Source organism: Pecten maximus, chromosome 7, assembly GCF_902652985.1.
Source record: "Pecten maximus chromosome 7, xPecMax1.1, whole genome shotgun sequence".
NCBI classification, from domain to species: Eukaryota; Metazoa; Mollusca; class Bivalvia; order Pectinida; family Pectinidae; genus Pecten; species Pecten maximus.
This window is the reverse complement of record NC_047021.1, coordinates 46,066,579-46,082,730: the sequence shown is the minus strand read 5'-3', so window position 1 is coordinate 46,082,730 and position 16,152 is coordinate 46,066,579. Positions and strand designations below refer to the sequence as shown.

At 35.9% G+C, this 16,152-nt stretch overlaps 1 protein-coding gene across 1 annotated transcript in view; it reads right to left on the bottom strand.

Annotated features, from left to right (window-relative positions):
- Nucleotides 1–16,152, bottom strand: part of LOC117330988 (DDB1- and CUL4-associated factor 1-like) — a 225,087-nt gene that overhangs the window by 185,317 nt on the left and 23,618 nt on the right. Inside the window, exons 9-10 of the mRNA XM_033889585.1 lie at nt 7,162–7,263; nt 5,123–5,281 (exon numbers count right to left, since the gene is read on the bottom strand). Coding sequence (XP_033745476.1) covers nt 5,123–5,281; nt 7,162–7,263 — 261 coding nt within the window. The remainder of the gene's footprint in view (nt 1–5,122; nt 5,282–7,161; nt 7,264–16,152) is intronic.

Genomic DNA, 16,152 nt, shown 5'->3' with positions numbered 1-16,152 from the left:
ATTAGTTGTTCGTTATTTATCACACATTTTCGCATAATTGTACCAAACTACTAAGTATTAGCTGTTTACAGCAATCATCGGTGGCTTGCTATTTTGTTACTTTATCGACGCTTCATAAACCAAACGTTATTGTTTCAAGATGGAGGGTAAATGTGTTGGAGAAGGCTGTCAACTATACTTAAGAAACGTAGTGGCAATAAGAACAGAAGTGCACGCAATGTAAATAGTCCACAATATAAATGGCTCCTAGATACGCTGGTGCAACAAGGATTGATGTCAGCAAAGGAACAAGCACTTATTTGCCAGAAGTGCTACATGAAGTATCTTCGGAACAAAAATCAACCTGAACCTGAACCCGAGCAGAACCAGGAAATAGAGGAAGAAGACGACTCCCAGTCCCATATCCTGCTGTTGCTGACCCTTCATGATCTTTTGAATGGATCATCTTCACACAAAAAATGCTGTCTCTGTCTTGTTACCTTCAATAAATGGAACAAAATCATCAGTCTTACCAAAACGTGCAAGACATCACCTGATCTATTCACACAAACTGTGGTGTCCCACCTCATCCCGCGTCTGCTCCATTCACCTTATTGGTAACGACTTAGATCCGTCTACAGAGGTTGTCCTTGATGGTAGAGGTTCCTTGGAATCTCAGTTACCATCAAAATCGTCCGAAATCATTAATGACCTCCTAGAGGTGTCGCACGTCCTTTCACAGAACCAGTCTGCATTTGCAATAAGCTTTTCTTCTCTTGATGACTCTGCATGCATGGCCTGGACAGGTTGGTCCAAAGATCAGTTCCTCGAAATCCACTCGCACTGTTCCCCATATCTTTCATCTGGTATATATACCAAGACTACAAACGATGCTCTATTACTGTTCTGGGTAAAACTGACAACCAACATTTCCTGGAGTCAGTGTTCTTCTCTTTTTGGAATTTCCAAGTCAAGTGTGTCCAAAACTTTCCACTCCATAGTACAGGCATTAGACACATCGATAGTCCCACAATTTCTAGGTCCGGATCACTTGACAAGAGAACAGTTGCTCGGGCACAATACTGTCTTTTCAGAGGCATTTTTGGAGATAAAGCCACTGCCATATTAGATGGCACCTATATTTATATCCAGAAAAGCTCCAACCACAAGCTCCAGAGAATGTCCTACTGTGGCCAGAAGAAGAGAAACTATCTCAAATTCATGAGCATCGCCTTACCAGATGGCTACATTCTGGACACAGTAGGACCATTCACTGGCAGCGAAAATGATGCTACAATTACAAAAAAAGTCATGGACAAGCTAGTTACTTGGCTACAACCAGATGACAATGTTGTCGTTGACCGAGGTTTTAGAGATGTCCTACCAGTTCTCGAAGCCTCTGGCCTCAATGCTAGCATGCCGTCATACCTGAAACCCGGTCAAAGTCAACATTCTGACGTCCAATCAAATCTTGACAGAACTATCACCAAATCGAGGTTGATTGTGGAATCCTATCATGGTCGTCTGAAACAATGGACGTTCTTCCGAACGCAATTAGTGTCTAACAGCTTTATCAATGTCATCGAGGCTTTGCTTCGAACAGTCACAGCCTGTCTGAATGGTATTAGATGACCAATCTACCAGAGATCTCCAGAGAGAGGTGCCAAAGATATGCTAATGGCTGAACGTATGAAGGACCGTTTGACAACACCGAATGGTTTAGCTCAGAGAGTCAAGACAGATCCGGATCTATCTAGACGGGCAAGGTCCGAGTTTGTCAAGATGGATGCATCTTCCGTACTGTTTCCCCGTCTCGATCTCGATTACTTGAGAACCATTACGTGTGGAACGTATCAGATATCTCTGGCTCCTGGTTACATCGCCGAACATTTAAGTGATGACGGAGACTACGAGGTGTGGCTTTACCAGCACTCCCCATACCTTCTCCGATGTCAAATACATTCTTGACACAAAAGCCAAACGAAATATAACGTTTGGATACGGTTCACCGTTTCACCCGATGATGAGGCCCAAATAAAGGACTACTACTGCCAGTGCCCAGTTGGAGAGAGAACGATGGGAATGTGTGCGCACATCTCCAGTATCTTGTACTACCTTGGGTATTACAGGGCGCTGGAAAACCCTCGACCATTACAACCACAGGTGAAGAAATTCCGACAAAACTTGAAATAGTTTTCCATGCAGCAACGGAGTGCATATGTCGAAAGTATGTTTGGGGCTCGATATGAAAGATCCCCGTTACCATGTGACTAACCAAACTTATAAATATAGGTATTATACAATCGCCCGTAGCTATGAACACTCCCGTAAATGCGAAAACCAACCAAAATCATAAGGAACACGTTTTGTTTGTTGTTCTGTCTATTTGTCAGCCAATGTCTTCAACCACGGGGACTTGTGAAGTAGCCATCTTGGATTTTTTTTATGAAAAAGTGTTTCTCTCACTATTTTTCATATCTGTGTACATATTCTCAACATACCGAGCAAATACTCTTGTGTTTTTGTTAATTATCTAAAGAAAGTCGAAAATCGGCAATTCAACCATAGGCTAATTCAACCCAAGATTTGAAAATGTTCCACCACTTACATGTTGATGATTTTTCCTCTCATCAATATATAGCATATTATGTACTGTTTAATAGGATAAAAATTGGTTTGCATCCAATGCCCATAAAAGGGTGTATTCTCTAAAAAACACAGTTTTTGTGTCTAAAATGTTATCATCGAAAATGGCATTTTTGAGATTGTTTCTTCCATAAAACAGCCAAATGGCGCGATGGAAACATGAATTTTTGTCACAATCATGCCATGAATGTATTCTTTACGGTGACCATCATTTGATTAGATTTTCTTTAATATTTTACATAACATGCACATTTTATCAACACTTAGACAGCTTCTGAAAGGTACAACTTTGAGGAACCATAAAAAACAAACCAAGTGACCTAAATCTTTATACTTTATAGATTTGTGACCACAACGGCATGGGCAATGCACCACCAACAGGAAATTTGAATCAGAGAAGGGGCCATTTTGGAAACAGGCCCTTTGACAGATTACTTATTGAAATGTTAACTACATTTAAACATTGGCTGATCTTTAGAAAATTAGCACAAGGAAATAAATTCACAATAACGACCATATAGACCGAAGGCCTGGTTGCCGGTAGGTAAAATGTCGTTTCAATCACCGTATCATCAGCATACTTAGTGTCAATTAGCAGAGACTTATTTTGACAGAAACTTTCCCAATTCACATTTTGAAAAACAAAAACATGTCCACAAATACTCACTTTCTTAAACTATATAATGCCATGGTAAAACTTAGAATTGATTTAAGTATCAGTCCCCACCTACAAAGCATTAAGTTATAAGGCTACAGTGTATATATATATAGTGATTTCAACTGCTGGTACACCCCTTTTTATTTTTTTGTATTATTGTCTTTGCTGTAAACTAAAGGAAACATTTGAAATTTCATTCAGATATTATATTGTACTCTAGATATTTATTGTGACATTTTCGGTATTTTCTTTTGAAGTTTACTGCTGGAGAGAAAGCTTGATAGAAAGTGATATCATTGTGATAATTTGCATTTAATTGACTGACATCTATCTTCCAACATAACTTTTATAACATATCTAAGTAAATACTTTTATTTAGAGTGAACAGTGAGTTAAATAATTTCAAGAAATAATTAAAAATGATGTAAATTTGCAGCTATTTTTTTGTGACTTGTTGCTTATATAATTATCTTTCCAAACTTAAATAAAAAAGATCATTGGCCAATCTTGAAATAAGTTTTTTTCCCCTTTTTTTTCAGTGAGGGAATGAAGCTTAAGTGTTCATGCAAGAAATTTATTTTCCAACAGCAAATTAGTTTTTGTTTGCTAAATGTGTTGCGCGTGAAATGTGTTTTCCAGTCAAAAATGTCACTCACGCACTTTCTCCCCCATGAGAATTTTAAAAAGTTGGCAAGTATGCAATTATATCAAGATTGACTGGTTAGCTGAGTACAGTAGGCTAGGTAACACTGGCCACCATTTTAATTTAATTCAATTATGAATTAACTAAGTACTGACATATCATTTCAAGTTTTGTTTGATGTTAATTGAGTCATTATACATCGTTTAAGACCTGAATATGGTAATTTACTCAGGTGATATTGCATGTGTACAGTGTAAATCCATGTAATTGCTGATACATACACCATTTCAAATTTCAAATTACACATGTAACACATACTTCACTCTGGTATTACTTGACACAAGTAATACTTCACTCCGGTATTACCAGACACAAGTAACAATTCACTCCGGTATTACTTGACACAAGTAACACTTCACTCCGGTATTACTTGACATAAGTAATACTTCACTCCGGTATTACTTGACACAAGTAACACTTCACTCCGGTATTACATGACACAAGTAACACTTCACTCCGGTATTACTTGACACAAGTAACACTTCACTGCGGTATTACTTGACACAAGTAACACTTCACTCCGGTATTACTTGACACAAGTAACACTTCACTGCGGTATTACCTGACACAAGTAACACTTCACTCCGGTATTACTTGACACAAGTAACACTTCACTGCGGTATTACCTGACACAAGTAACACTTCACTGCGGTATTACTTGACACAAGTAACACTTCACTCCGGTATTACTTGACACAAGTAACACTTCACTGCGGTATTACATGACACAAGTAACACTTCACTCCGGTATTACTTGACACAAGTAACACTTCACTCCGGTATTACTTGACACAAGTAACACTTCACTGCGGTATTACCTGACACAAGTAACACTTCACTCCGGTACTAGTACTATTACCTGACACAAGTAACACTTCACTGCGGTATTACTTGACACAAGTAACACTTCACTCCGGTATTACTTGACACAAGTAACACTTCACTCTCGTATTACTTGACACAAGTAACACTTCACTCCGGTATTACTTGACACAAGTAACACTTCACTCCGGTACTAGTACTATTACCTGACACAAGTAACACTTCACTCCGGTATTACATGACACAAGTAACACCTAAATCAGTATTACTTGACACAGATAGAGCTTGACTAGAGTAATATTTGAGAGAAATACCCGTTCAAGGACATCCTCGAAGTAGGAGAGGTAATAGAGACAGAGCGACACTCCTGTGGCGGCGATGGATGGACGGTACACATTCAGCAGTCTTTGTAACCCACTCATCTGTAGAAACTCGATGGCAAACTTCTTATGACACATCAAGGTGGCCAGGTACTGTTTATAAAAGTCCAAATGTTACATGAATTCCGGCTAAAAACTGTTTATAAAAGTCCAAATTTTACATGAATTCTGGCTAAAAACTGTTTATAAAAGTCCAAATGTTACATGAATTCCGGCTAAAAACTGTTTATAAAAGTCCAAATGTTACATGAATTCCGGCTAAAAACTGTTTATAAAAGTCCAAATTTTACATGAATTCTGTCTAAAAACTGTTTATAAAAGTCCAAATGTTACATGAATTATGACTAAAAACTGTTTATTAAAGTCCAAATTTTACATGAATTCTGGCTAAAAACTGTTTATAAAAGTCCAAATGTTACATGAATTACAGCTAAAAACTGTTTATAAAAGTCCAAATGTTACATGAATTCCGGCTAAAAACTGTTTATAAAAGTCCAAATGTTACATGAATTCTGTCTAAAAACTGTTTATAAAAGTCCAAATGTTACATGAATTATGACTAAAAACTGTTTATTAAAGTCCAAATTTTACATGAATTCTGGCTAAAAACTGTTTATAAAAGTCCAAATGTTACATGAATTCCGGCTAAAAACTGTTTATTAAAGTCCAAATGTTACATGAATTCTGGCTAAAAACTGTTTATAAAAGTCCAAATGTTACATGAATTCCGGCTAAAAACTGTTTATAAAAGTCCAAATGTTACATGAATTCCGGCTAAAAACTGTTTATAAAAGTCCAAATTTTACATGAATTCTGTCTAAAAACTGTTTATAAAAGTCCAAATGTTACATGAATTATGACTAAAAACTGTTTATTAAAGTCCAAATTTTACATGAATTCTGGCTAAAAACTGTTTATAAAAGTCCAAATGTTACATGAATTCCGGCTAAAAACTGTTTATAAAAGTCCAAATGTTACATGAATTCTGGCTAAAAACTGTTTATAAAAGTCCAAATGTTACATGAATTCCGGCTAAAAACTGTTTATTAAAGTCCAAATGTTACATGAATTCTGGCTAAAAACTGTTTATAAAAGTCCAAATTTTACATGAATTCTGGCTAAAAACTGTTTATAAAAGTCCAAATGTTACATGAATTCTGGCTAAAAACTGTTTATAAAGTCCAAATGTTACATGAATTCCGGCTAAAAACTGTTTATAAAAGTCCAAATTTTACATGAATTCTGTCTAAAAACTGTTTATAAAAGTCCAAATGTTACATGAATTATGACTAAAAACTGTTTATTAAAGTCCAAATTTTACATGAATTCTGGCTAAAAACTGTTTATAAAAGTCCAAATGTTACATGAATTCCGGCTAAAAACTGTTTATTAAAGTCCAAATGTTACATGAATTATGACTAAAAACTGTTTATAAAAGTCCAAATTTTACATGAATTCTGGCTAAAAACTGTTTATAAAAGTCCAAATGTTACACGAATTCCGGCTAAAAACTGTTTATAAAAGTCCAAATGTTACATGAATTCCGGCTAAAAACTGTTTATAAAAGTCCAAATTTTACATGAATTCTGTCTAAAAACTGTTTATAAAAGTCCAAATGTTACATGAATTATGACTAAAAACTGTTTATTAAAGTCCAAATTTTACATGAATTCTGGCTAAAAACTGTTTATAAAAGTCCAAATGTTACATGAATTCCGGCTAAAAACTGTTTATAAAAGTCCAAATGTTACATGAATTCTGACTAAAAACTGTTTATAAAAGTCAAAATGTTACATGAATTCTGACTAAAAACTGTTTATAAAAGTCCAAATGTTACATGAATTCTGACTAAAAACTGTTTATAAAAGTCCAAATGTTACATGAATTCTGACTAAAAACTGTTTATAAAAGTCCAAATGTTACATGAATTCTGACTAAAAACTGTTTATAAAAAGTGTAGAAGCTTGTCTCACCTTCAATGCTACGAAAGCTAATCTGATGTCTTTGTTGCACTTCAAGTCAATGTAGTAGAAAATCAGGTCAACAGCATTGTGTTCAAATGCAGCAGATATCAGCTACAACAGAAATCAACATTTAACCTGTGGTCCTCCTGTTGGTCGTACAGATATAAGCTACAACAGAAATCAACATTTAACCTGCGGTCCTCCTGTTACAGACGATCACTCTTATTCTTGTATATATTGGTGATACTTCAGAATCCACAACGATAAGAAGGAGGTCGGACATAATACGGCCAGGCCAGACTTGGTGTCTCGTACGCTCTCGGCACGGCCAGGCCAGACTCGGTGTCTCGTACGCTCTCGGCACGGCCAGGCCAGACTCGGTGTCTCGTACGCTCTCGGCACGGCCAGGCCAGACTCGGTGTCTCGTACGCTCTCGGCACGGCCAGGCCAGACTCGGTGTCTCGTACGCTCTCGGCACAATGACACAGTTAATAGTGTCTGTGATAATAATTAAAAACCATCACTTCAAAAACAAATACTAAGTAATGATCGACAATGATTTATACACACATGAAAATGATATGAATGTGGAAACATGATATTGACAGTATATCAAGACATTTTTACTGACAGCCATCTTGATAGGCCAAGGGTAATGTTAACTTTAGAGAAGGAAATCATAACAAGAGGTCCAAAGGGCCTTAACGGTCACCTGAGATTTGAAATATTTCAGTTAATTTAATTGACCCTTTTTGGCCCCACCCATCAGTCCTTGGGGTCAGTCAGGGGCAATATGTGCTTATCATTACGATGTCATCCCATGCTGATAATTTTAAGAAAGTTAGAATGAATTCCAATAGAAATAAAACAAATGATTGTCAAAAATATGAATTCCCTATATAAACTATAGTAAAGTTTACGCCCTCCCCAGGAGCAAACATGTGACCCAAGCGTCATGAAATTCACAGTTTTAGTAAAGCACCATAAGACCCTTCCATCTATGGAGAGTTTTTGATTCTACCAAATATGAGAGTAGAGAAGAAGATTTTTAAAATTTCAGTCAATTTGACCCTTTTTAGCCCCGCCCATCAGCCCCTGGGGGTCAGTTAGGCCAACATATGCATACCATCAAACTGTTATCCAATGCTGATAATGTTGACCAGGTTAGAATGAGTTCCAATACAAATCCAACAAATAATATTCAAAAATGTGATTTCCCTATATATTAAAACTATACTAAAGTTTACCCCCAGGGGCAAATGTGATACCCAAAGGGTCATGAAATTCACAATTTAAGTAAAACACCATAAAACTCTTCCTTCTATGAAAAGTATTTGATTCTATCTTATATAGCTATTGAGAAGAAGATTTTTGAAATTTCTGTCAATTTGATCCTTTTTAGCCCTGCCCCTCAGCCCCTGGGGTTCAGTCAGGGCCAACATGTGCATTCCATCAAACTGTTATCCCATGGTGATAATGTTGACCAGGTTAGAATGAGTTCCAATACAAATCCAACAAATAATGGTCAAAAATGTGATTTCCCTATATAAACTATACTAAAGTTTACCCCCTCCCCAGGGGCAAATGTGAGACCCCAGGGTCATGAAATTCACAATTTTGGTTAAGCACCACAAGACCCTTCCATCTATGAAGAGTGTTTGACTCCATCATATCTGAGAGTAGAGAAGAAGATTTTTGAAGTTTTAGACAATTTGACCCATTTTGGCCCCACCCCTCAGGCCCCTGGGGGGTGGGGACCATATAATTCACAATTTTGGTTGACCTTCAGCCATAGTAACTTTCTGCCAAATTTCATTGAATTTGGTTAAGCTGTTTTGGAGAAGAAGTCGAAAATGTACATAGTTTACGGACGCACGACGGACGACGACGGACAAAAGGCGATTAGAATAGGTCACTTGAGACCTCGTCTCAGGTGACCTAAAAATTCTGGATTTTTATATCCTACTTAAACAGAGGGAGTTAATAACAAACAATTAGATAAAGAAAATCAAGAGGCGCATGGGACTTAACGTTCATATGAATTTTGATATACAGTCGAACCTGTCATATGTGACCTTCCAAGGGAGTCAATAAAAAAGGTCACATATGACAGGTGGGCTCTTAATACAGGTTCAAAGAAAATGACCCGAAAAGGAAAGTTCATAATTATTCTGCCACATATGTAATATTTATCAGCTACAAGTATTAGTACATACATGTATATGAAAAGGAATTACCTCAGTCATCAATTAAGATTGTGAATATAATCAAATCTGTAAGAGACCTCTTGAGGAAAACGAAAGAAAAAAAGAAAAAAAAGAAAAGAAAGAAAAATCACCATTCACTTAATAAAATAAAATGCTTATAATAATGGACAATATATAAAAATATCCCCATTTCTACATATGTAGTAAAATATTTATTTTTTTTAATTTAATTCAGTTCCGGATTATTAGTCACGTAGCTGCATTTCCTTCATAACGATGGAGACGTTTTTAACTGGCAAATATCTGTCCTAATGTCTCAAAAAGAACATAAATTTCAGTTAAACAGTAAGTTGACTGTTTATTCACTCTTTTTCATACTTCCCAAGCAAATGTTTTTATTTATATCTATCAAAATTTCGTGAAAATCGTCTGAATGGCGAGGACGTTTTTTCGCCATATCCCATCTCCTTCTTTCATTCTTTAGAAGTAAAGTACAGTTTCGTTCGTTTTTGGGTGTTATCAGGGCAAAGATAATAAATTCAATACATTTTTTGAGACAGAATAAGACATTTCATGCATTTCTGAAGTATTTTTTAATCATTAAAAGCAGACAAGTTCGTCCGGTTTCTTCTTGATTAGGACTTCTGCTTCCGTTTTAAAACTCGGAAAGTCGCTGAAAAAAGTCGCTTTTCAGCATTTGGGACACAGAAATGATGGTCGTTAGTCGCGTCTGACAGGTAGTCGCTTAATTCAGGTCACTAGAATAGTAAATAACGTTGGGAGGAAAAAATACGGTCGCATATGAAAGGAAGTCGTTTAATTCAGGTGGTCGCTAAGGCAGGTTTGACTGTATTTTGGTAGATTTGACTTCTGTGACCTTGAATTTGAGGTCAATGTGTTCACTCCAGCATGCTACAGACAAAATATCAGATTTCAAAGTGTGTTAAAATGGTACTCCAGGAGATATTTCAAAGTTTTTAGCATATTTGAGCCTGGTGGCAATAAATAAAGATTAAGGTCATGCTAATTCATCTGAACTATCGTTATAACCCTTTACCCCAACATGCTGTAGGCTTAATATCAGGTTTCTAGGCTTCTTGGTTAATGAGAAGTTGTTTTTAAGTTTTAGCATATTTGAGCCCTGTCAGGGGTCGACATTAACTTTTTTCTGCACTTGTCCCTTCAGACAAGTGATAAGATAAATTCACTTGTCCGAATGACATAATCACTTGTCCTACATGTGTTTCTACTTTCCATCTGTTATGTGTAAACAGCGAGATGATTTATTACAAAGTAGAGGTAAGCACTGCAAGCCATAATTTCGACTCATAATAATTACTAACAACAATAAAACAGCAAGAAAGTTATTTAAGTTTTACAAAACCATCCTTTTTTTACCTAAAAGCAGATGAATGAAGTACTTTAAAATAATTAACTTTCATGAAGAACTGTTGGACTAAACTATAAACAAACTTACTACTGTGAAAACATTAAAACATGTCACCGTGTTCTAGGGCAAGGCAGTCTGCTTCATCTGTAGCCTCCTTAATTATATCAAAACTGATTCATTTTTATTACGATTCCAGCAGACGGTATCTGTCGTAGTATCAATGCTCTCACATGTACAGCATTCGCATGCGTTTCAAACATACTAACGATACCGATTACATGTTTTCGAGAGCCCTCGGAAGTCTACCATCATTTCTATGTAGTTCCGAATGAAGCTTTACTAAGCATGATCAACTCACTTCCGTTCGATGGTTAACACAATTTAAAGGAGTTTTTACTCATTTTACAGTGAGTATTGAATCAGTTTTGACTTCAGAATATAACATAAATAAAACACAAAGACAGATTTGTTACTTGTCCCGTCGGACAAGTACTTTAATGATTTGTCCGACATCAATTTCGTCTGGTACCGGACAATCGGACAAGCGTTAATGTCGACCCCTGCCTGTGACCTTCAATGAAGGTCAAGATCACCCAATGGGATTCATTTGAACAATCTTGATAGCCCTTCAACCAAGCATGCTATGGGCTCAATAGTGTATCTGCATGGGCCTCTTGGTTAATGAGAAGAAGTTGTTTAAAGATTTTAGTATATTTGACCCTTGTGAACTTGAACTATCTTGATAGCCTTTCACTCAAGAGAAACGTATGACGAAGGACAAAGGCGATTAGAAAAGGTCACTTAATTTTAATTTTGATAGCCTTTCACCCATGTAACTCACGATGGATGATACATGATGCACGACATATGGCGAAGGACAAAGGCAATTAGAAACGGTCACCTGAGACATGAGGTGACCTAAAAACTACATTGAGTAATTAAAATAGATAAAATAACTGACTGGACAAAGTGAACTTTTATCTATCTAATGGTCAAATCTACCTCAAAAGTGAACTTTAATGTATCTAATGGTCACATCTACCTCCAAAGTGAACTTTAATTTATCTACTTGTCACATCTACCTCCAAAGTGAACTTTAATTTATCTACCGGTCACATCTACCTCCAAAGTGAACTTTAATTTATCTACTGGTCACATATACCTCCAAGTGAACTTTAATTTATCTACTTGTCACATCTACCTCCAAGTGAACTTTAATTTATCTACTGGTCACATCTACCTCCAAGTGAACTTTTATTTATCTACTTGTCATATCTAACTCCAAAGTGAACTTTAATTTATCTACTTGTCACATCTACCTCCAAAGTGAACTTTTATTTATCTACTTGTCACATCTACCTCCAAAGTGAACTTTAATTTATCTACCGGTCACATCTACCTCCAAAGTGAACTTTAATTTATCTACTGGTCACATATACCTCCAAGTGAACTTTTATTTATCTACTTGTCACATCTACCTCCAAGTGAACTTTAATTTATCTACTGGTCACATATACCTCCAAGTGAACTTTTATTTATCTACTTGTCACATCTAACTCCAAAGTGAACTTTAATTTATCTACTTGCCACATCTACCTCCAAAGTGACCTTTAATTTATCTACCAGTCAATTCTACCTCCAAAGTGAACTTTTATTTACCTAATGGTCACATATACCTCCAAAGTGAACTTTTATTTATCCACCGGTCACATCTACCTCCAAAGTGAACTTTAATTTATCTAATGGTCACATCTACCTCCAAAGTGAACTTTAATTTATCTACTTGTCACATCTACCTCCAAAGTGAACTTTAATTTATCTACCATTCACATCTAACTCCAAAGTGAACTTTTATTTATCTACCGGTCACATCTACCTCCAAAGTGAACTTTAATTTATCTACTGGTCACATATACCTCCAAGTGAACTTTTATTTATCTACTTGTCACATCTACCTCCAAGTGAACTTTAATTTATCTACTGGTCACATATACCTCCAAGTGAACTTTTATTTATCTACTTGTCACATCTAACTCCAAAGTGAACTTTAATTTATCTACTTGCCACATCTACCTCCAAAGTGAACTTTAATTTATCTACCAGTCAATTCTACCTCCAAAGTGAACTTTTATTTACCTAATGGTCACATATACCTCCAAAGTGAACTTTTATTTATCCACCGGTCACATCTACCTCCAAAGTGAACTTTAATTTATCTAATGGTCACATCTACCTCCAAAGTGAACTTTAATTTATCTACTGGTCACATATACCTCCAAGTTAACTTTTATTTATCTACTTGTCACATCTACCTCCAAAGTGAACTTTAATTTATCTACTTGTCACATCTACCTCCAAAGTGAACTTTAATTTATCTACCATTCACATCTAACTCCAAAGTGAACTTTTATTTATCTACCGGTCACATCTACCTCCAAAGTGAACTTTAATTTATCTACCATTCACATCTAACTCCAAAGTGACCTTTAATTTATCTACCGGTCACATCTACCTCCAAAGTGAACTTTAATTCATCTACTGGTCACATCTACCCCCAAAGTGAACTCTTATTTACCTAATGGTCACATCTACCTCCAAAGTGAACTTTTATTTATCTACCGGTCACATCTACCTGTAAAGTGAACTTTTATTTATCTACCGGTCACATCTACCTCCAAAGTGAACTTTTATTTATCTACCGGTCATATCTACCTCCAAAGTGAACTTTAATTTATCAACCGGTCACATCTACCTCAAAAGTGAACTTTTATTTATCTAATGGTCACATCTACCTCCAAAGTGAACTTTAATTTATCTACTGGTCACATATACCTCCAAAGTGAACTTTAATTTATCTACTTGTCACATCTACCTCCAAAGTGAACTTTTATTTATCTACTTGTCACATCTACCTCCAAAGTGAACTTTAATTTATCTACCGGTCACATCTACCTCCAAAGTGAACTTTAATTTATCTACTGGTCACATATACCTCCAAGTGAACTTTTATTTATCTACTTGTCACATCTACCTCCAAGTGAACTTTAATTTATCTACTGGTCACATATACCTCCAAGTGAACTTTTATTTATCTACTTGTCACATCTAACTCCAAAGTGAACTTTAATTTATCTACTTGCCACATCTACCTCCAAAGTGACCTTTAATTTATCTACCAGTCAATTCTACCTCCAAAGTGAACTTTTATTTACCTAATGGTCACATATACCTCCAAAGTGAACTTTTATTTATCCACCGGTCACATCTACCTCCAAAGTGAACTTTAATTTATCTAATGGTCACATCTACCTCCAAAGTGAACTTTAATTTATCTACTGGTCACATATACCTCCAAGTTAACTTTTATTTATCTACTTGTCACATCTACCTCCAAAGTGAACTTTAATTTATCTACTTGTCACATCTACCTCCAAAGTGAACTTTAATTTATCTACCATTCACATCTAACTCCAAAGTGAACTTTTATTTATCTACCGGTCACATCTACCTCCAAAGTGAACTTTAATTTATCTACCATTCACATCTAACTCCAAAGTGACCTTTAATTTATCTACCGGTCACATCTACCTCCAAAGTGAACTTTAATTCATCTACTGGTCACATCTACCCCCAAAGTGAACTCTTATTTACCTAATGGTCACATCTACCTCCAAAGTGAACTTTTATTTATCTACCGGTCACATCTACCTGCAAAGTGAACTTTTATTTATCTACCGGTCACATCTACCTCCAAAGTGAACTTTTATTTATCTACCGGTCATATCTACCTCCAAAGTGAACTTTAATTTATCAACCGGTCACATCTACCTCAAAAGTGAACTTTTATTTATCTAATGGTCACATCTACCTCCAAAGTGAACTTTAATTTATCTACTGGTCACATATACCTCCAAGTTAACTTTAATTATCTACTGGTCACATCTACCCCCAAAGTGAACTTTAATTGATCTACTTGTCACATCTACCTCCAAAGTGAACTTTAATTTATCTACCGGTAACATCTACCTCCAAAGTGAACTTTTATTTATCCACCTGTCACATCTACCTCCAAAGTGAACTTTAATTTATTTTACATGTCAAATCTACCTCCAAAGTGACCTTTAATTTATCTACCAGTCAATTCTACCTCCAAAGTGAACTTTTATTTACCTAATGGTCACATATACCTCCAAAGTGAACTTTTATTTATCCACCGGTCACATCTACCTCCAAAGTGAACTTTAATTTATCTAATGGTCACATCTACCTCCAAAGTGGACTTTAATTTATCTACCGGTAACATCTATGTCCAAAGTGAACTTTTATTTATCTACCGGTAACATCTACCTCCAAAGTGAACTTTTATTTATCTATCAGTCACATCTACCTCCAAAGTGAACTTTAATTCATCTACTGGTCACATCTACCCCCAAAGTGAACTTTAATTTATCTACGTGTCACATCTACCTCCAAAGTGAACTTTAATTTATCAACCGGTCACATCTACCACCAAAGTGAACTTTAATTTATCTACCATTCACATCTAACTCCAAAGTGAACTTTTATTTATCTACTGGTAACATCTACCTCCAAAGTGAACTTTAATTGATCTACTTGTCACATCTACCTCCAAAGTGAACTTTAATTTATCTACCGGTAACATCTACCTCCAAAGTGAACTTTTATTTATCCACCTGTCACATCTACCTCCAAAGGGAACTTTTATTTATCTACTTGTCACATCTACCTCAAAAGTGAACTTTTATTTATCCATCGGTCACATCTACCTCCAAAGCGAACTTTTATTTATCTACTGGTCACATCTACCTCCAAAGTGAACTTTAATTTATCTACCGGTAACATCTACCTCCAAAGTGAACTTTTATTTATCTACTGGTCACATCTACCTCAAAAGTGAACTTTAATTCATCTACGTGTCACATCTACCTCCAAAGTGAACTTTTATTTATCTACCGGTCACATCTACCTCCAAAGTGAACTTTAATTGATCTACTTGTCACATCTATGTCCAAAGTGCACTTTTATTTATCTACCGGTAACATCTACCTCCAAAGTGAACTTTTATTTATCTACCAGTCACATCTACCTCCAAAGTGAACTTTAATTTATCTACCGGTAACATCTACCTCCAAAGTGAACTTTTATTTATCTACCGGTCACATCTACCTCAAAAGTGAACTTTTATTTATCTACCGGTCACATCTACCTCCAAAGTGAACTTTAATTGATCTACTTGTCACATCTATGTCCAAAGTGCACTTTTATTTATCTAGCGGTAACATCTACCTCCAAAGTGAACTTTTATTTATCTACCAGTCACATCTACCTCCAAAGTGAACTTTTATTTATCCACCTGGCACATCTACCTCCAAAGTGAACTTT